The sequence below is a fragment of the Urocampus carinirostris genome, chromosome 8, assembly GCF_059441175.1.
Source record: "Urocampus carinirostris isolate Australia breed hairy pipefish chromosome 8, RoL_Ucar_1.0, whole genome shotgun sequence".
Lineage (NCBI taxonomy): Eukaryota > Metazoa > Chordata > Actinopteri > Syngnathiformes > Syngnathidae > Urocampus > Urocampus carinirostris.
Genome location: NC_142356.1, coordinates 12,855,803 through 12,877,488, shown reverse-complemented (window position 1 = coordinate 12,877,488; position 21,686 = coordinate 12,855,803). Strand labels below are relative to the sequence as shown.

At 39.3% G+C, this 21,686-nt stretch overlaps 1 protein-coding gene across 2 annotated transcripts in view; it reads left to right on the top strand.

Moving 5' to 3' along the window:
- The window catches only part of glra3 (glycine receptor, alpha 3), a 56,054-nt gene that overhangs the window by 13,234 nt on the left and 21,134 nt on the right, over nt 1-21,686 (top strand). For both annotated transcript variants that reach the window (XM_088341648.1, XM_088341647.1), the window contains exons 2-6: nt 5,589-5,719; nt 7,057-7,124; nt 11,908-12,131; nt 18,597-18,679; nt 20,908-21,045. In XM_088341648.1, the coding sequence (XP_088197774.1) occupies nt 5,589-5,719; nt 7,057-7,124; nt 11,908-12,131; nt 18,597-18,679; nt 20,908-21,045 (644 nt within the window). The remainder of the gene's footprint in view (nt 1-5,588; nt 5,720-7,056; nt 7,125-11,907; nt 12,132-18,596; nt 18,680-20,907; nt 21,046-21,686) is intronic.

The following is a 21,686-nucleotide window of genomic DNA, read 5'->3' as shown; positions in this document are numbered from 1 at the left end:
GGGTTGAAGGAAACTCAAGTAACCTGACTGATGACCTGACTGAATTACTAATGATTTGGATTGGAAGTAAACAACTTGGAAAGAGCGATGTAGCGTTTTTGATACATTACATCCATTGCTGTTCAATTGGGGTGTAGAAATAAGCATCAAGTCCTTATTGTGGGTAAAAAAAAGTTGAAATATCATGATCACGTAGTCAAAATTGAAAAAAATACAGGCAAACCTGCCTTTTTGCTCCAGTTTTGTACTTTAAACTGTAATGTTAGTAAAACATCAACTTTCTCTTTTAGAAGAGTGCCATTTCTGGAGAAGTATTCAGACAGAAATAATTTTAATTATTGGTTGGGAGCTGCGGTTGGACCCAGTGACCTATGGATTAGGAATTTTGCCAGAAGAATTATTGACTGGTCAACATAAATATCTACTAAGGGTTATGCTTCTGGTAGCAAAGAAAATGATTACAGCTTCCTGGCTGAAACCACAACCTCCTGACATAAAACAATGGAGAGAATAATTAAAGCAAATGTACATTATGGAAAAAAATCACTGAGAGACTTCAACTGAAACTAGATCAATTCGAGAAGATGGAAGTTTATCACACAATTTTTACTTGATGTCTAAACACCCCATCTTTCATTTTATTCACATTTTTTGTTGTTGTTTCTTTTGTTATTTATGGGTATGTCAATTGTTTATATTTTTTCTTTATGTTGTTGTATGATGGATGAATCAAACCCTCTGTCAAAGTGTGTGTGAGAAATAAAAAGTTATTAAAAAAAGAAGAGTGCCATTAATATTTTTATTTATAATATAATTATTCATTGCCAGTGGCGTCGAGGGGCTCAAGTCTACATAATGGCCAAAGAAAATGAATAGGGCAAACAATAACACAGAAAATGTTTTTGGAAAGCGTCATGACTTTAATTAATGTTCATCATATTAGGAGAGTAATATCTTATAAATACGTGTTTTCCAAAAGATGTATAAGCTGTGAAGTATCCTTATGACAACTTCAATACCAGCATGCAGGAATGTATGTGTTATGCAATGTTAAAGAGATGCAGAAAAATGATGATGCAGTGCATGACACACGGAGTCCTTGCTGACATGTCGACATTCATAAATCGACTCGGAGCAAAAGCAAATTGACAATGACCATAATGACAATTTAAATTCTAAATTGAATGTGCATTTTTGTGTGTTGTGTGACATGGTGTTCAGGAAGTGTTTCTGTGCCAGTGCTCCTTGGCTGTAGGTAGGGTGAGTGGTTGACTCACTCCTCATATTGATGGTAAAGAGAGATAGGCAGAGGTGGGTAGAGTAGGTGAACAATACAAAATCTAACATACCCAAATGTCCGGATATTTTTCGACATCCCGAAAAAAATGTTTGTATCTACTGTTTTTCGCAACTCTGATGTTTGTAAGTAGGGGAGCGTCTGTATGGTCACGTGACATGGCTGCTACGTTTAATTGGTAAAACATGGTAGAGACTGGCCGAGGTCTCTATCATAATATAGACAGACGCGTACTTGCGTGGAGGGGCAACGAAGTAACGACTTCAATGTTGCCTCATGTAGCGGAGTAAAAGTACCGTTTTTTTCTTCACAAATTTACTCAAGTAAAAGTATAGGGATTGAAAAATACTCCTAGAAGTACAAAATTTCCCAAAACTTACTCAGGTAAATATAACGGAGTAAATGTACTCCGTTACTACCCACCTCTTGTCCCTTCTCAAAGTTTCTTCATTTTCCTCATGTTGAGGTTTTTGAGTTTTTCCTTGCCCTCGTGGGTTTTAGATCAGGAGATGGTGTAATAATAGTCTGTGGTTTGCAATAATCTGTGGCCTGTGCAGCCCTTTGAGACTCTTTGTGATTAAGGCTATACAAATAAACATACCGTATTTTCCGCACTATAGGGCGCACCGGGTTATAGGGCGCACCCCCAAAAAATAGTTTTTGGTCCTATATCTTCCATACATAAGGCGCTACAATGGGAACGTCGACAAAACAGATAGTTCAGTCAAACTTATTACCCCCTTAACATTCCGAAAGCTTGCAAAGAAGCAAATACGTGTCGTAGACACGTGCGGATGCGGTGTCCGTACGATGTCACTCAAATGCATCGTTCCAAATATCTTTCGGAAGGTTAAAGTCTTGGGATTCAAGAAATGCCAACCATTGTTTTTCGCTCGCAACTTTACTGTGCATATGACAATAAATAAACACTTGGAATTGAGTTTAATTTAAAAAAAAAGACCCATCACAGAAACATCGATATCACTCTGAAACAAGATACTGGGAAAATATATAGCCGGAGTAGCTCACCGAAGTCGTTGCGTTCAATAATAATGTGCAACCATGGTCCGTGAGTGTAGTAAATCCAGGAGAGTAAAATATTTACAAATACAGAATGGTAAAACATGTTTCCTCAATGCTGTAGACAACCAAACTTGCTATTCACATTCATCTTTTTCGGCCAATTGCAGGCTTTGTTTTGCCCCTTTAGCCTATGCGAGCCTGTAAATGATAAAAAAGATCCGCCCCCTTTACCACCGAATAACTTTAACCAATAATGATCAATTCAAATGATGATTGACACATTGGCTGGGAAATGAAACGCCGGCATATGTATCCCAGCATACACCGCGGACCACATCGCCTACGAGGAAAAATCTAGTCGGCGGCTGCTTGCCTTTGTTGCGAGACCTTGCGACTTAATGTTGATCCATATATAAGGCGCACTGTATTATAAGGCGCATGGTCCGTTTTTGAAAAAAATAAAGGCTTTTAGGTGCGCCTTACAGTGCGGAAAATACGGTACTTGACCTGACTAGACTTGACTCTGGACATAGGTGCCAGTGTGAACAGTTATCAATGCTAATGTCTTTTTTTGAGGCACATCATATTTATTTGTATATCCTTAATCACAAAATGTCTTAAAGGGTTGCACAGGCCTCAATTACAAAAACCCCAGCATGAGGAAAATAATAAACCTTGAGAAGGGGCCGCACATGAGCTAATCCCCCTTCAAGGATGACTAGGCTGCATTAGATTTTGCATTGGAAACCATAAACAATAAACATAAGTCATAACTGAAATTGTGCAAACAGAACCTCTAGATAAGTTGTCTTCAGGTGCCATTTTATACCTACAAAAAAGCATACCTTATACCACACCGCGTTTTTAATGTATTGCATAAATGTATTGAATGGTTCAAATCTTTGTTTGGACGTGAAACTAACCTCATCGGGGGAGCTGTTCTTAAAAAAGTCTATTGGTGTCAGCTCATAGTACAACACCCGAAGCATTCTGCTGCTTTATGAAATATCAGGAGTTGTCACTAAAATAATGAAATGCAGAGATATTATACCTGCTTTTACTGTACATACTGCATAAATCAGTTTTCCAAAATATCCGCAATGTGAACATAAAAAGAGCTTGGACCTTGTTTCTTCAACTGTCAGTACATGTGCATGTTAGAAGGAGGTTAAATGAGTAATCTGACTAAGGGCAAACCAAATCATCAACGTTCGGCCCCAACAGAGTAAAATGCTAGTTACTCCAAAATGTCAACATCAATGATAATAATCTGAAAAGACATTTCCAATTCTTGTGTATGTGCATGCACTTGGTTGTGTCAATGCAAAATTGTGCATAAGTAATGAAATGTGTTTGTATGTATGCGTGCACGTGTCTGTGTGTAAAGGAAGATATTTTGGGAAATGCTCTCGTGTGACATCCAACAAACGCATAGTATGTGGAAGAAACATGTAAAGACTGACCCCTTGTGGTGCCCATGAACCTGCTCATTTGAACAGGGAAATTCCTTGATTTTAAATATTTCCCACATTGTAATTTGTTTCCCCCTACCCCACGATGCTTAACCTAAGTAGGCTATAATTTGAGACCCCCGTGCTTATTAACATACTCCAAAGTCCCGCTGCTTTCTTCCTCTTTCTTTATTTGGCTTTTATATATGAGTTTCTGCTGCCTAGTCAAACCTTTGCAGCTGTTAGGTATCTTGACCCTCTGCATCAGACTGCCAATCTATAATCCCTGTGTTTGGTGCAAAATTAACAATATCTAAAATGATACCATCTCTGAACTCATTGCCCGTTTACTCACAATTGTATTTAAGGGGGTAGAGTGGTGTGCATGATACAACACATTTTGAACTACAGAAATCGGAGTGCTTGTTTACAGCTTTCCTGATATTTCATGTTCTAAAGAGTGCTGAAAAGACAGTCAAATACATTATTTAAAGAAAGTTGTACTGTCTCACTAGTTTTATTCCAGGAAAAAGTCTCCTTACATGTTCCCCTGTCAGTGTGGGTTTCACCCAGGCGGACCTCGCAAATTCTAGAAAAGTGCATGGGCGTTGCCTGACGAGTCGGAATTGTCCCTAGATATGAATGGGTGTGTGTATGGATTGTTTTGTCTGCCCACGTGGGAGGCTGTCAACCTGTCAAGGGTCTACTGCCCGATGTCAGCTGGTATGGGCTCCAGCATGCGACCCTCGTGTGGTTGGAAAATAAATGGTTCAATTTTCATGTAGAATTTAATCACTTACGATGTCGTTTGACATCTTTTATACATTTGAGATAAGTTTGGATTTTAAAAGTGGACAATATATCACTGTGGTGGTAGATAAAATTAAATATACCTTTTTAAAAGAAGACATTTGGCTTAGTTCTAATCACCTTTCTGAACTTACATCAAGTACTGCCTTTTGATTAAAGTAGGTTATAGTTAATGCCATTAATTATACAATAATTGTGCTACTATTTGAAAAAAATGATCTGTATTGAGGTAAGCATCAAGCCAGTATGGGATGGAAACCAGCACAGAAAAATCAAAAGCAATGACCAACAATTCCTAAAGTATCACCACAAACATCACCATCAACCACAGAGAGCTAGAACCTGTCACCAATTTTAAATATATTGGAGCTGTCTTATCAGGAGAGCGGTCAGAACCAGAAATCATGGTCATCATAGCTCAAACCACAGCCGCACTTGCCAGACTCAAACCGTTATTGAGGGACAAGAACATGGCAGTGAAAACAAAAAAAAGTCTCATGGAAGCCCTTGTTACTTTCATCTTCCTCTACCCTTGGGAGACATGGACTTTAACAGCAAAACTGGAAAAGAAAATCCAGGCCAAGGAGATGTGATGCTACAGGAAACTTCCAAGGCATCCGGAACATGCGCAACACCATCAGAGGGCCCATTGGACCCTGCCAAGAACTGTTGCCAACTGTGCGCGGACGGAAACTTCAGTGGTATGGTCACGTCACAAGATCATCCGGACTGACCAAGATCATTCTCCAGGGTACAATCCTAGGGCGCAGGAGGAGAGGAAGACCGAAAAAGAACTGGGCTGACAACATTAAGGAATGGACTGGGGCCAATTTTGACAGGACCCAAGAACAGGACAGGGACCGTCAACAGTTGCGAAGGCTGTCCAAAGTTGCGTCCTCAGTGGTTTCCCGATAACCTATGCGATCCGTGAACTGTGGTTGAGGTAAAACAAGTGTTATACAACCAAAATGTTGATTCTTTTCTTGTGAATTTCATCTCTAAAACAGCGTCGGCCAGTGTAAAGAGGTTGACCATGCGCCAAGAACACGACAGGTTCCAATGTCTCCCTCTGACTTTCTGGACAAACTGATGGGGAGGACATCCGGATATGATGCCAGAATAAGACCAAATTTTAAAGGTACTGACTGTTTCGCATGGCCAAACCAACACTATTTTTTTCTTTACCAACAAAATGTGGTTGTGTACTGAAAGAGTATAATATTATAGATTGGATGAAGACTCTTCTAAACAGGGCTAGCCTAACAGCAAGATTTTCTGCTCATTCTTCCTTCTAGTTACCTGAGTGGCCCGCCGACAGGTTCTATTAAACAACTTACTAGTGATGAGTCATTGTGATTATCTCATAATTTAGATTTCTAACTGACATGATTTTTTTAGTGTTTGACTTCTAATAATTGCAACCTGGTAATATCATAGTAATTACTTATTTTGGGTAGCTTTCATCTTCAAAAAGGTTGGTGACCCTTGTCTTCGATAGCTAACACGCTATAATACTTCATGAAAAAAGACTAGTAGAGTGCAGTGCCATTTAAGTGAAGGATCAATCACAATGTTAGAAAAAACTGAACATAAACACCAACAATCTTTTTATATTTGGCATACATCTACATCCAACATCAATATTTAAGTAGCTATATGGACAATTACAGAAAATAGAGACGTCTATAATGTGACATGTTTAGCATCCAAATAAAGTACTCCAAGTAGTTAACTTTAAATCATAAACATAAAAATCTTACCAAAACAGTCCATCTGTGTTTTATCCAATTGGTTTATATTTGAAATGTGGTACTTGGAACTTACATTTGATTGCTCCATTCTGCTTTTTTTAATCTCTTGGGGTGCGGCCTGCAATTCTAGCGAGGAGCAGCTTTAAGCTAAGCATATTGGTGACCGTTATGCAGGCTCAGAATCAGGCTGTTCTTCTTTTGCACACATATTTACATGAGCTAAGACCTGCTGATTCAAACCAGCTAGTGCCAAAAGTACTATTTGCGATGATGTGTGTTCGTGCATTAGTCTTTCATTCGGCCATTATGATGAACGCGGCGCCTGTCTGAAGGCTACTCAGGTGTTCTTAAGGGCGCACTCACATCAGAGCTATCGTACCGTTTTTTTGGCCACTTTGTTGTCAGGCTTCCTCTCCATTACCCTGCTGTGAGCCAACAAAACCAGCTCCTCCTTATAGTCGTGTCTTTTTTTCTTTCAAGAGTCAACGTGATGACATATGTTTTGATGACAATAAGTTTGGTAGAATAATCTGAGTGCAGGCCAAAGGAGGTCAGGGTAGGGGGTAAAGTTGGGCTTCAGTGCGCTATGGAAGATAGGGCCCCAGCGTGAGTCCACCTTTTGTCTGCTGTAAAAAAAAAAAAAAAGTTAAAAAAAAAATGTTTACAAAATTGGTGCAGCTTTATAATCAGCCACATAATGTTAATACTAATGTTCTCTTTACAGGTCCTCCAGTCAATGTCTCCTGTAATATTTTCATCAACAGTTTCGGCTCGATAGCCGAGACCACCATGGTACGTACATACTGACAAACCTGACTAAAAGTACAGTCGTCCGTTGTGTGCACGTATGTGATCATAATCAAAGGGGTTCCAAAGAGTAAAATATACTGTACCCAGTCATTGATCCAAACAGAAAATATCCCAATAGTTTCGTTCATGGATCCCTTAACCGCTTTGGTTGGTGAGGCACAACTCTGGACAGCTCTCTTATGACCACCAGGGCCGTTGGAATTCTGCGTCCCGTTGATGCTGAGAATTGGCGTCATATTGCATAAAATTCCCTGTGCAAAAAAGACATATGATTTAAAAAAAAAAAAAAGCCTGACATTTCCCAATATATATCCATGATACTGCCTTTAAGTGAATGGCAAAATTACATTGCTACAAGTTCTTATTTGTAGTTTTTGATTTATAAAATTGTCACAAGACGTTGGCGAATATAAATATTGGCCACTATTGTTTATATAGGGTCCCCAAAATAATACCCGGAACTCTTCTATCCCTTGTCAATATGGTCCCACATCTGCCTCAGAGAAAGACCTTTAATCGTAACCATTACTGATCTAAAATTCAGGTTTAGCAGAGATCTGTGCTTTCAGTTTAAACACTACGCCTGTATGTGTTGCATCTGTTTACTAAAGCTTTTGGGTTAAATAAAATGTTTTGGGGACTTTTTCTAAATTCTTAAAAACACAAATGCTATTGCGTCGTGATTTTCCCTACAGTGCAAATGAGTTTTGTATTCATTCCCAAAACAGCCAACAAAGAAAGAAAATGCTGTCTTATTGTCTTCAATTTTTTTGTGCAAATTAAGGTCTAGCAGGTGATCCCTGATTGTGCATAAAATGTGTCTTTTACAGCCGAGCTGATCTGATGGGCTTGAATTAAACAAATCTCTAGTTTTATTACTCTTATTTATAAATGACTACTCTGGATAATTGGGTCAACTACACTTACCAACATCACAGAACATTTTTCAAACAAAATAATTGAAGCAATAAACGATGACCCGTCACAATACTGCACAAAAATAATGGCTGAGAGAAGCAGAGAGTGATCGAAATGAGAAGAGACGTTTCAGCAGACAGGAATACCAGATGCGCAGTTGAGACATTTACTAACTCTGACAGTAAATACTTTTAGGTGGCATGAACTCAGCCCAGACACAAAGTTGCCATGTACATAACTATATTGAATACCTTTCGTCCCATACATTGTATACTTTATGACATTGTTCAGTCTGGCTAAGTACTATTTTACAACAAAATGAATAGCGTTGTCGACAGAGAAATATGTCAGTTTTATCAGATCAATGGGTTAATTTCAAGGATAAATAAAAAATGGAGTAGTGATTTAATCAATTTTCAGAATTTTGCCTACCCTAATACCACATGGGCTATTGCACTTTTTACAGAGGGCCAGGGCCTTCTAGCTAACGCAAACTTCTCAACTGCTTTTTTGAATTATTTGGTTTTGATCTGATCATTTGCTCCAAAAACATATGGGTTAAATTTGACCCAAAAAGTCCTGCTTTGGTCAAATTTTTTTGTCACAAACCCGCTTGCGGTGCAGCGGAAATGAAGTCAAGTTGCATTGATCAGTAGAACAAAGGTTGGTCTATTAAAGCTGGGTTCGGTACACAGGAAGTCAGGTAGCTAAGCAAGAATCGTTTTCTAAGATGCAGGTGAGGTGTCTGTGTTCAAGTAAATCCAAAAGGCGAGGGCAACATTCTAAAAGTTTGTCAAGTGGTACTCAGAATCTGAAAGAGTAGGCAATAAACAATGAGAATTTATTTTTGTTCCTTTGAGGCCTGTTAACGGAAAAACCACATCTCTGTACTGGGTCATAGCCCAGCGGTTGACCATCACTGCTATGCAATAAGCTCTGGTATTATTTGAGCTCTTGTATAATGCATATGGCTAATAAAGGGAGAAACGGTTATGAGGATAAGTTAAAGGATCTAAGCGAACAGCAATGTTTTGGTAGTTAAAAAAGTGTCTGAAATGACGTCTGCTGGGATGCCCGGGGCGTGCATCTTTTACGTCAAACATACAACTTACAAAACGTCTCTACCCGGGTGGCCGACAACTTTTTCAAGGGGGAGGGGAAAAAAAAAAAAAATCAAATCAAACGTTTGCTTTATTCCTATTTCGAAATCTTCGTTCGGTTACGAAATTTCGGAATTTCGGTTCGTTTGGCAATTTGCATAATCGGAAGCCTGCATCAAATAAACCTGTGCTTCCAGACTTTCCCGAGCGTTAAAGGCTGCGCATTTGCGCACCATTTTCCAAAGTAGACGCACAGAAAACACACAAAAAAATGGACAAGTGGTTAGGAATCAGCCCCGGAAGAAAGATTCAAAAGAAGCTAACAAAATTTATGATGCTACAAAACATAAACGTACATTAAAAGCATCGTGGAAAGAGGAGTTCACGTGGCTTGTAGCAGACGACGCAACGCAAATATTGCATGAATGAAGATGAGTCAATACAGGTACATACTGATGGCAGATGGAAAACAGCAATGTCATATACATGCAATGAATGTTATAAGTAGATTTATAATAAACTTAATTTTAAAGTGTTGTACTGTTCTATATTTTGACTATCAATCCTTAATACTTTGCAACAATGGGTTTTTTGCGAATAGTCGCATTTCATTCATTGATTCATTCATTCATTATCTGCGCCGCTTATCCTCAGTAGGGTCGCAGGGCTACTAGAGCCCATCCCAGCTATCTTAGGGCAGTGGGCAGGGAGAAACCCTGAACCAGTTGCCCAGCCAGTCGCAGGGCACACGGAGACAGACAACACACTCGCTCATTCACACCTAGGGACAATTTGGACCGGCCAATTCACCTGACATGCATGTTTTTGGAATGTGGGAGTAAACCGGAGTGCCCGGAGGAAACTCACGCAAGCACAGGGAGTACATGCAAACTCCACACAGGAAGGTTCGACCTCAGAACTGTGCCGCACACGTGCCAACCACTGCCCCGCCGTGCTGACCGATTAGTCGTTTTATTGTGTTTCAAGTTGTGAAAAATGGGCCAGGCCACTTTATGGCTGGGCAGGCAACTTTTCAGAGTTGTCTGCCCTGGTGTCCTGTAAATTTTTGTCATGAGTTTCAGACACTGGTTAAAAGTTTGAAACTGTGGTGATGGAAAACTGAGTAACATACAGGGTCCATATGTTACTTGGGGATTAAAACGTTTTTTTCTCCTCACCATCTGTCTTATGCTCCTTGCACTACCAGTTTCCTCACAAGAAACATTAAGAGACCCTGTTATATAACCTTACCACATCACTAACACATATATAGTCAAATGTCATGAGAATACTATCCTGAGATACCCTTTCAGTGATTCAATTTGGAGTTCTAAATTCATTTGAGAAAGTCAATCTTTCAATTTTAGGTAACAATCATAAAATAGTTTTTATTGTGATGGATTATGTGAAACACTCTTTCATCATAAGAAGTGGAGACAAAAACAGGGAAGTCAACAAGGTTAATATTAAATATCAAAAGTCATACACAAGCATGTGCACACAGAAGGCTTAGCGCTAGGTTTGGTCACTGGTCTGCACACGCTATCTATCTTTGACAGATTTACTGCTGTTAGACTCCCTTTTTTCAATTGCACACGCAATCCTTTAATCCATTCTGTCTCTGTGTGTGAGCAGAGCACAAAGGGACAAATTACAATGCCGCAGGTCTGTTGGCAGAGCAGAAGAGTTCTAGTAAAAACATGTAGGTTTTTGCCTGCAGGATCTGTATTCTGACTATTGAATGGTGATTATATTAAGATTTCCTCATTCTGGTAATGGCAACAATTAAACATGTCACAACTATAATGAATAACTACAGTTTATAGAAGAAAATATGTAATAAAACAAACTCCACACAGCTCTAGCTTTTCCCAATGATCAAATGGGATAGTAAAAGGGTCCTCCTATCTAGAAAAATTCAATTTTCTGCACCGCTTATCCTCATTATGGTCACGGGGATGCTGGTGCCCATCCCAGCTGTCTTCGGGCAGTGAACAAGGGGCACCCTGAATGGGGTCCCGGCCAATCAGAAGCCATGCAACCATTGACACGCTCACACGCTTGATTGGTGACTCCAATTGTGGAGTCATCAATTAACTTGTCATGCATATCTTTGGAATATGGGACTAAATCGGCGTGCCTGGAGAAAACCCACACAGGCACTGGGAGAGCATGCAAACTCCGCACAGAGGGGCTGGTAGCTGGATTTTAACCCCTCTTGAATGTGGGCCTGGTTAACCACTACTCCACGGTGCCACCATTAAAGTTGAGATTTTCTTATGTTTGGTTAATTCAGGTAGTTATCCTTTAAAATAAAGTTATAGACATTTGAATGGTGTCACAATTTAAGTTTAATGGACAATGTGAATTATAAAGTGCTTCATGATGGAGAAAAAAAAATCCATGATTCAAAAAGAAAATCTAATAAGCACAAATACATGCACTAAAATGATTCCTATTTGAAATCATATTACATAAGGTATCTGACATAATTATTTGCCATCTTGCTGCTACTGGTGCCAGCATTTTTAGCTCTCTGCAATCAAGTATCAGCTTTAAATATCAATTATTATCCCGTTTGATCACTAATATTGGTTTTGACCCTATAATAATCGGTCTATCACTTTTATTGAACATAGTTGAATCCCTTAATGAATTATTACATTTTTAAAAAACAATGTATTTTCTAATGCCACGTGATATTGATTGCTCCCCATTCATAAGTGATGTTATTTTTGTGCATTTAGGACTATCGTGTGAACATCTTTCTTCGTCAGCAGTGGAATGATCCCAGACTTGCCTATGCAGAATATCCAGACGACTCTTTGGACCTGGACCCCTCCATGTTAGATTCCATTTGGAAGCCAGACCTGTTCTTCGCAAATGAAAAGGGTGCACACTTCCATGAGGTTACAACAGACAACAAGTTGCTGCGGATTTTTAAGAACGGAAATGTTTTATACTCGATAAGGTGGGTAACGGGGTGACTTTGTATGGTAAAAGGAACTAGAAATCCTAATTTTTTTAAATAAATTGTCTAGTCAAATTAATAGGAGAACAGATTAATAAATGACGCAAAGGTGAAATAACTTATGAAAAACACCAAATGTAGTCAAGTCAAGTCATTTTTATTTGTATAGCCCTAAATCACGAAGAGTCTCAAAGGGCTTCACAGATTGTTACACTATATTACACAAACTATTTTCAACCGACAAGAGGAGTAGGTTATTCGTATGCAATGGAGTAGAAGTGAGTTTTAAGTTTAGATTTAAACATTTCCACTGAGGTTGCAGATCGAATCTCAGGGGGAAGAGCATTCCACAGCACCGGTGCCCGGATGGAGAACGCTCTCGAACCAGCAGAAGACTTCTTTGCTCTCGGGATCATCAGAAGACCAGCACTCTCAGATCGTAGGCTTCGGACCGGGACATAGTGGCAGATCAGATCTGAAAGATAAGAGGGAGCAAGTCCATGTATGATTTTGTACAATACTAAGAGAACTTTGAAGTCACATCTTTGGCTAACTGGGAGCCAGTGCAGGTTAGCCAAAATCGGTGTTATGTGATCGTACTTTTTTGTCCTAGTTAAAAGCCTCGCTGCGGCATTTTGTACTAGCTGAAGAGACTTGATTCTGGACTTCGGGAGACCGGAGAGTAGTGCATTGCAGTAATCGAGACGGGAGGTAACAAATGCATGAATTATTGTTTCCGCATCAGACTGAGACAGTATTGAACGGATTTTAGCAATGTTGCGAAGATGGAAGAAGGCAGTTCTAGTAATTTGCTTTACATGCATCTCAAAGGATAGATCAGGGTCAAATATGACACCTAAATTTTTAACTGAGTCACTCTGTGTGATGTGACATTTGTCAATGTTCACAGCAGTTTTTGAGAATAAGTCCCGGCATTTAGAAGGACCAATGACTAACATTTCGGTCTTTTCAGAGTTAAGACGCAAGAAATTGAGTGACATCCACTCTTTTATCTCAGTGAGACAGGCCTCCAAATTTCCACAGTTTAGTGTGGAAGATTCCTCCAACGGAAGATATAGTTGAGTGTCATCTGCGTAGCAGTGGAAGCTGATATTGTACTTGCGAATAATATCACCTAATGGAAGCATGTAAATGTTGAAAAGTAGGGGGCCGAGCACTGAACCCTGCGGAACACCGCAGGTAACATTAAAGGGCTCAGATGTCGTTTCACCATATTTAACACAGTGCGTCCTATCTGAGAGGTAAGATTTGAACCACGAGAGGACGGCTCCTGAGAGACCAATCCATTTTTTCAACCGTTCTAGTAGGATATTGTGGCGCACTGTGTCAAAAGCAGCACTAAGATCCAGCAGCAGCAAAAGTGATGAAGCGCCAGAATCCATTGACATTAGGAGATCATTTGTTACCTTGATCAGAGCTGTCTCAGTAGAGTGGTTAGCCCTGAATCCTGATTGCATGGATTCAAAAAGGTTATTCTCCGATATGAAAGCATTCAGCTGCTGTGCCACTACTCTTTCGAGTACTTTAGAGAGGAAAGGTAGGTTTGACACAGGTCTGTAATTACTTAATATTTCTGGATCAAGGTTGGGTCGTTTCAGTGTGGGTTTAATAACGGCGGACTTAAAAGCTGCTGGAACTACACCTGAGGAGAGTGATGTATTTATAATATTTAGAACTGAAGGCCCAAGGACGCTAAAAAGACTTTTAATAAGTGAACCTGGGAGAGGGTCGAACTGGCAAGTTGTCGGTTTGGCCGCATTCACCACTTGTTTGAGATCATCAAGTGACAGTTCACTAAAACCGGCCATTTTCCCAGGGCAGCCACCCTGTCGTGCATCTGTAAATTTCAGTCCTTTAATACGTGTGGTACTAACAATATCTTTTGCAATTTCTTCCTGTATGCATTGAATCTTCTTAGTGAAGAAGACCATTAAGTCCTGAGCAGAGTGTGTCGAACTGTCTGCGATAGCCTTTTGCTTTGTAAGCGATGCTACAGTGTCAAAAAGTGTTTTGGGGTTGTTCTTTTGAGACGCAATCACCTTCGAAAGGTAGGCCGATTTTGCAGAGGCAAGGGCCGCTTTATACTTTAACAAGCTGTCACACCAGGTTTGATGGAAAACCTCAAGCTTGGTAGCGCGCCATTTTCTCTCCCATTTCCTGCATTCTTTTTAAGGGTTCTAGCCACTTCGAAAACCCAAAAAGGTAAATGTAGTTCTAATTATGCCAAATTAGTTTTTCTCTCGTGATTTAAAATGATTAAATTGCAGAGATCTAGTAGTAAGACATTCAGATACACACACATATATATATATATACACAACCATAATTTTTTACCACTAAGCGATTATTTGTTTTTTTAAACTGCAACAATTGCAAAGCGTGTTTATATGGCCTATGTTAAATAACGTTTTCTTTGAAAAATAAAGTAACTAATGGCTTTTTTTCTACGATAAAGCACTTGAAGTGTTTCACAGTTTTCGGTCTTTGGAGTGGCAACATAACATTTTCACTCTGTTCTGCAGGAATAGGGAAAAGAACCAAGTAGGTTGACAAGAAGAGCACACTTGTTTTACTAAATGATAAGTTTAAAGCTTAGTAGACATTCAAAATAAGAAAAGAGGACATCAATTGGTTTTTAACCTGCTAGGAGAACAGGTAAAGAAGCCAACACTCTGATAAAGATTCCAACCTGTTTTAAAAGACCTGGCCTGAGCCCTTTCTTTTTATTATATGCTAGGTTACAAAATCAGATCCACCTGAAAGTGTTTTAAAGAACAGTAACATGATTTTTCAAAAGTGACAATGATGTTAACAGTTCATGATAGTCAACACAACAACAGTGTGCAGTATTAGTCAAAATGAAAAACTGGGATTCGAGGCAATCTCATTTGCAGGTGTCTTATATTAAAAACACAAATAACTTATCACTCGGCGACCATTTTTTTTTTTCAAGCAGAGCATATTATAAACCTGTGGAATAAAAAAAACATGTATCTTGCTATCATATTTGTTATAATTCTAGTTACAGTTTACATCAAAAGTTATATTGTACATCAAATACATTTAAAACGGAAAATTAGATTATTATATCACGCTTATTATTATTATTATTATTATTATTGAAATTCAGCTGAGGTAACGGCAAAAAATTGCAATATTAACAAAATATATTGAATTGCCATTGAAAATAAACAGGACATTCAATAAATGAAAACATTCATTTATTTCCGTGAATTCTTCCTGTCAATGGAGCGTGAGATAATACATTTGACCATGTTACCCTGGTTTAACCGCACGTGAAAACAAGAAGCTTACCAGTCCCATCAACCATAACCATTATGAGTGTGTCTCAACCAGATACAATGCGGCAAACTATAATACCACCGTGGTGCGGCGATCTAATCACCAATTGAAAAACTTTCAAAGTTGCATTAACAAAACCCGAAATATGTAAATGGTGGCAGAGCATAAACTTAGATTGCTTATATCGGTTTGGGAATTCTTAGTGGTGGCGCATTACTCTCCCCTTGGTGATTGACAAACAAATGGAAGTTCAAGTGATAACCCACCCCTATATAATTTTTACCCAAGTCCTACTGTGAATGCAAATATAAGAACTCCGTTTTAAGTGCTATTCATTTAAAGTTGACACTCTGTTATGGTAATCAAGTTCACAATGGCAATACAGAGAATTGATTTTGCGTTTTTAAACGCCAATACGTTTTTTACAGTCAAATTAGTGGATGTGTGTGAGGTACGGGACACAAATGCAGGATTATGAGGCAGCATTGTGCTAGAAATGTGATTTAATGAAGAGGTTTAAAAAGCGTGACAAAACATAAACTAGATGTGGCGGCAAAACAAGAGCATACCTAGACGTTATAGCAAACCGGTCTGAATTGAGAATTAACACTCATCAACAGAACAGCTTCTGGACAAAACACATGAGCCAGAGAGAGAGCTGATTGGATAACACAAGGGAGAAAACTAACGCAGGTAGAACAGGCTGACGAGACAATGACTGGGATTAGGACTCTGTTAGACTACAGACATATGTGATGCAAATCCAATTTGCAGGACTGACGTCACATTTTTAGCAAGTGTCCAAAACTGATCTGTCCTCACTCAGACAAAGCTTAATCCTGTTATTTCCCCCCTTTCCATCAATTCTATTTCTCACTCCAGCAGTGTGTGTTATCTCTGCAAAGTGTAGTGGCGAATAAGGCCCAAGCTCCGTTTTCACCAAGTCAGGTCGGGAGGGCCCTAGTATCTCCCTAGCCATTGTCCCCTTTGCGCTACACACCGGCTGTCCACTATTGTGGAGAGAATGATTTAATTATATCTGTTTTTTCTTGTGTTTCTTAATGAAGTGTGAGACAAGAAAAAAGCTGGAAGGTGCAGGACAGGTGGTTATGGGATGGCTAAGGACAATAAACAAGAGTGAAGCGCTGTGCTTGTAGCGACATATTCTTTTTATTTTGCAAGTTGAGCACTACAGTTTGTAATTGCAAATAGTTTCAAAATCCTCCAAGAACAAGGAAGAAATTATTTTTAAGTACAGCTGCAGCGTTGCGTCATAAGTATAGTACAAATAAATGACATGCTAAGCAATAGGTAAGTCCTTAAAGAAAGAAGTGAACAGGAGATGATCAAGACCGAGTGGATAGGTGAAAGACAAACTAATGGGATTGGATCCTAAGCGACTTTCTGTCTGATTTCCACAGCAATGGCATTTAGCAGAACCTTCGCCCTGCCCCGTGCGTGTGTGTTCAGAAGTCACTTTCCTTTTGTGCCTGTTTTGCTACAATTGAATTAGTACCATTTAAAATATATCGATATTTGTTTTTAAATTGGTGTACTTTTACTGACCTATACTTCTCCTTGGCAATTGTTTTTCTTTTCATTACAGCATTAGTTTAGTACTTCTCAATTATTTTCCGTCACACCCCTCCTTGAAGAAGAAATACCTTGAGCCTAAATGTAAACAAAACACTCTGCCAATGAGAACACCACTGCACCCTAGTGTAGTGGAGGTGCAATTGCTCTTTACTCTGGGACAGTTAAAAAAAAAAATTCTCCAAGTCAACGTGCCCACCCCACTTTTTGAGAAACACTGCTTTACCTGATGTTGGCTAAGCTGCCCCGGGTTCGCATGCAAGCATCCGACAGCACCATAGCCCTCACGTACCAAAACAAGACAACTTTGGGCAGCAAACTGGCAGGACTCTGTCATTGGTGATGTGCATTTGAGCATTGCGGTTGCGCTGAGGCAGGTCACAGGGCAGTCAAATTGCTTTTTTCGTGTTGAAAGCAATTCAGACTAGAGATCTACTAATCTTGGTCTACTAGTGATCCCAAGAGCCAAGAAGAGATCTGCAGGTTCGAGAGCGTTCTCCATTCTGGCCCCGGTGCTGTGTAATGCTCTTCCCCCCCCCTGAGATTCGATCTGCAACCTCAGTGGAAATGTTTAAATCTAAGCTTAAAACACACTTCTATTCTATAGCATATGAATAACCTATACTTTATGTTGACAATATCTGTGTATTATTTGCCCTCATGTAGGTTTTAGATCAGGTGATGGTGTAATAATAGTCTGTGGTTTGCAATAATCTGTGGTCTGTGCAGCCCTTTGAGACTCTTTGTGATTAAGGGCTATACAAATAAACATGACTTGACTTGACTTAGATGCATCTCACCAAATCGGCATACAACTATCCACAGCTTAAATTTAGGATGGATGCAGTTCATTCGGAATTGTAACTACAACAACTAGCAAGCAGCTTTTTTATATAGATAGAAAAAAATCAATATCCACCTGCATTTGAATGCAACTTTGGGCTCACAGGTAGTTGCTAATCCTAGAGGCTGTATTATATCAGAAGTGGCTATTGTAGTTTCTTACTAATTTAATGATTTTGGTATAGTTATGGTTTGACTATAAGTCAATATAAGCAACCTTCAACCCTGATGCTCATTACATTTTGTAATGTATTCAAAATATAAGTACCAATTTTTGCTTTAAATTGTACTTTTTAATGTGGCTTTACAACTTCTGCAATATGTACACTAAATCAACATATGTATATGGTTTCTACCTTGTATAGATCAGTGATTTTCAACCACTGTGCCGCGACGCACTAGTGTGCCGGGAGAGATCGGCACTTTTTAAAATTTAAAGTTTTTTAAAACATTTATGAATCATTTTCTGCAAATATTTTGCTATTGTCAAGTGTCTGTGCCTTAAAAACCGGGGGTATTATAAATTATATTGTAATTAAACATACTGTTCAGTGTCTTTTTATGACATTTTTGGTCGGTGGTGTGCCGCAAAATTTTTCCAATGTAAAAAAAACATGCCCTGGCTCAAAAAAGGTTGAAAAACATTGGTATAGATGATTCTAGGTATACCCGTGATGTCATTTTTTGTTTTGTGTTTGCTTTCAGGTTAACGTTAACACTCTCATGTCCCATGGATCTAAAAAACTTTCCTATGGATGTACAGACTTGCATTATGCAGTTGGAAAGCTGTAAGTAAGAGCCTTCTTGATACCTTTTATATAAGTGGCATGTGACTGGAATAATTTGCATCACCATTCATTTACTTTGTCCAGGATGTATCGACCTCTTCCTGTATTTTCCAAAACAATTTGTCATACATTATTTCATGATCTAGGTTTTCCAGACCGGATACAGACAAACTAAAGGAAAAAGGCAATACCACTCACTGGCTTTTGTATTTTGTTAAGATTTTTATATATTTTTGGGCAGTGGACATTTGTTCCTGGGAGTTTTCTCTCTTAACGTAGGTTACATATTTATATGCACGCACTCGACACACACACACACCGAACAAAACCTTAAAAAATGGGACAGACTACATCTTTTTGTGTTGTGGCTTCAGGCATGTGCCAGATTTTCCCAGCTGTTACAATTTTGAATAATGCTCCACAGAGCAGTGGGTTAATGCAGTTTTTTGAAAGCTTCTCCCCAATGCATAGCTCACTGAGCTATTTTCCTAACCTTTGAACTTTTTAATCCTTATCAAGCCCGGTCATCCTAGTCCGAGCATGGTCATTTGAGTAAATGATCTCGGTACAAATATAAGGGTGTGTGTAATCTGTTCCTGAGAATGGAAATCAAATGCATCTTTGAAAGAATGACTTTACTCAACACAGTGTTACTGCGTTACTGAAAAACTATTATTTAATTGTTAGTAATTTTATTTCATGCAGGAGAATTCAGCACTCCGTGGACACTGTAGGGTCACGTTGTCGGTGAAGAGAAAGCCTCGTTTTAGGCCGGGCTCGTTGAGCGGAAATGCTCACGTGACCAGGCTCTCACCATCTCTCGCGTTTGTTGGCTCGAAGGTATATAACAGGTTGAATCTGATGCGATTGCGTGGCGAGTTGAGGCGAACAGAGACTGAGCGGGGGAGAGCGTGAGAGAGACGGTGCTTTTTTTTTTCCCCGTTAATTGTATTGTTTCGTGAACGTTTTGTTATATATAAGTCAGTTCGTTTAACAGTCAGACAAATGGTCACAATGTTACTTGCATTATTAAAAAACTGTGATACTTGTTAATTGGTGTCTTGTTTTTTGTGTGGACATAGACCGGTACATAGGTGAAATTGATATTGGAAGAGAGCAAGATCCCTTGATGTACCACACAAAGATTTATATCCCCTTATTTACAGGCTTGCAAAATAATTTATTTGTCCTTCTGCATCCTCAGTTCCTTGTGAGTGTTTTTTTAAAGAATGGTCTGCATTTATATAGCGCTTTTCAAGTCAATGAAGACTTCCCAAAGCGCTTTACAATGTGCTTCACACTTACCCATTCACACACACTCGCATACCAATGGCGCCCGTGCAGCCATGCAAGGCGCCAGCCTGCCTATTGGGGGCATTAGGGATTCAGTGGCTTGCCCAAGGACACTTTGACATAAAACACTGAGGAGCCGGGAATTAAACCTACGATCTCTTGATCCCAAGACGAGCGCTCTACCTCCTGAGCTAATGCTTCCCAAAATGGAAAATCAAAGGATTACGCACACTTTTCTTGTACAAAAAAATTAATGAATAGTGGTTTGTGAACTCATGCGTGCATTGACTTCTTTATTGAATGATTACAAGTAATAATGATTCTTCAGGACTTCATTGCGACATTTCATACTTAAATACACCTGCAATTATGCAATGCAGCAGCTGAGGGCAGTAAAGAGTCAAAACGATTGAAACAACGACTAGTCAACCTTTTGGATGGAACAGTCGGGGCAATGTCTCTTGGGTTAATGACGCTTCACTTTGCCCATCCCTCATAACAATCACATGATCACAAAACAAATGCCCAAACCTGTCATGGTAGTGGAAGACTGCAGAAGGGACGTGAATATAGCTTGGAAAACAACCAAGATGAGAATGGCAATGACCCGACCCTGTATACTGTCCAAGTTGTCCTTATAAAGGGTCAGTCAAATCACAAGCAAGTATGGAGAGATTGGGCAAAGTTCCACACCCACTAGGAGAAAGTGGCGTGCCAGATCTTGACCAAAACATTGTTTTTCTCTTTGAGGGGTATTTAAAAAAAATATTTGTATACCTTTCTGGATCTTTTTCTTGCACATGGAACTGACAACAGTGCTTCGGTGTGCAAATGTTGTAACTTGAATCTGATTTTAGTTGGAGGGTCAAACTGTTTCCCTGTGGTTCCAAAACCCAACTTCACGTGGACTATGTTTTGTGTTTTTCATTTTACAGTTGGTTACACCATGAATGACCTCATTTTTGAGTGGCAGAAGAATGGTCCGGTCCAAGTTGCCGAAGGATTGACACTCCCGCAATTCATCCTTAAAGATGAATCTGACCTAAGATACTGCACAAAGCACTACAACACAGGTAACATCAACACTTAATACATCGCTTATTGGCATCAAAAAATCTTTCAAATTACTTCACACTACAGTGAAAACTGCACGCGTGCTCTTTGATAATTGTATCAGCCCAAGCTAACTATTTGGTGATAAGCAAATATGCTCCCCATTTTTGGAAATAAACAAGCTCATAAAACCCTTGTGCTTATTTGTTGATGATAACTGACGCACATCTTTTTAGCAAGCCCATGCCAGTAAATTACTTCATTATTGTTTAATAAAGATTACAATCTAATCCCCCAAAACAAAGGATTTTATTTTTCTTTCTTCATCTTTATAAGAAATTCTACCATTTGTTTGTCCCGAGGAAATATATTTTCGGATATAGATTATACCAGCTCAGTAGCCTAGATGGTAGTGTGCCCGCTTTGAGACTGGGAGGTCGCTGGTTCGCGCCTCGACCGAGACATACCTAATTGGTATAATGGCGGCGCCCTCTGGCTGCGGCTGCATCGACTCGCTACAACGGGTCAGGTGTATCGACATTTCGTTCTGTGTACATTGTTACAAAGAATGACAATACAAAGGAAATTATTATTATTATTATTATGTGTGTGCTAAAGTGGGCATTTGCACGTCACACTGGGTATTTGTATATTGTATTCT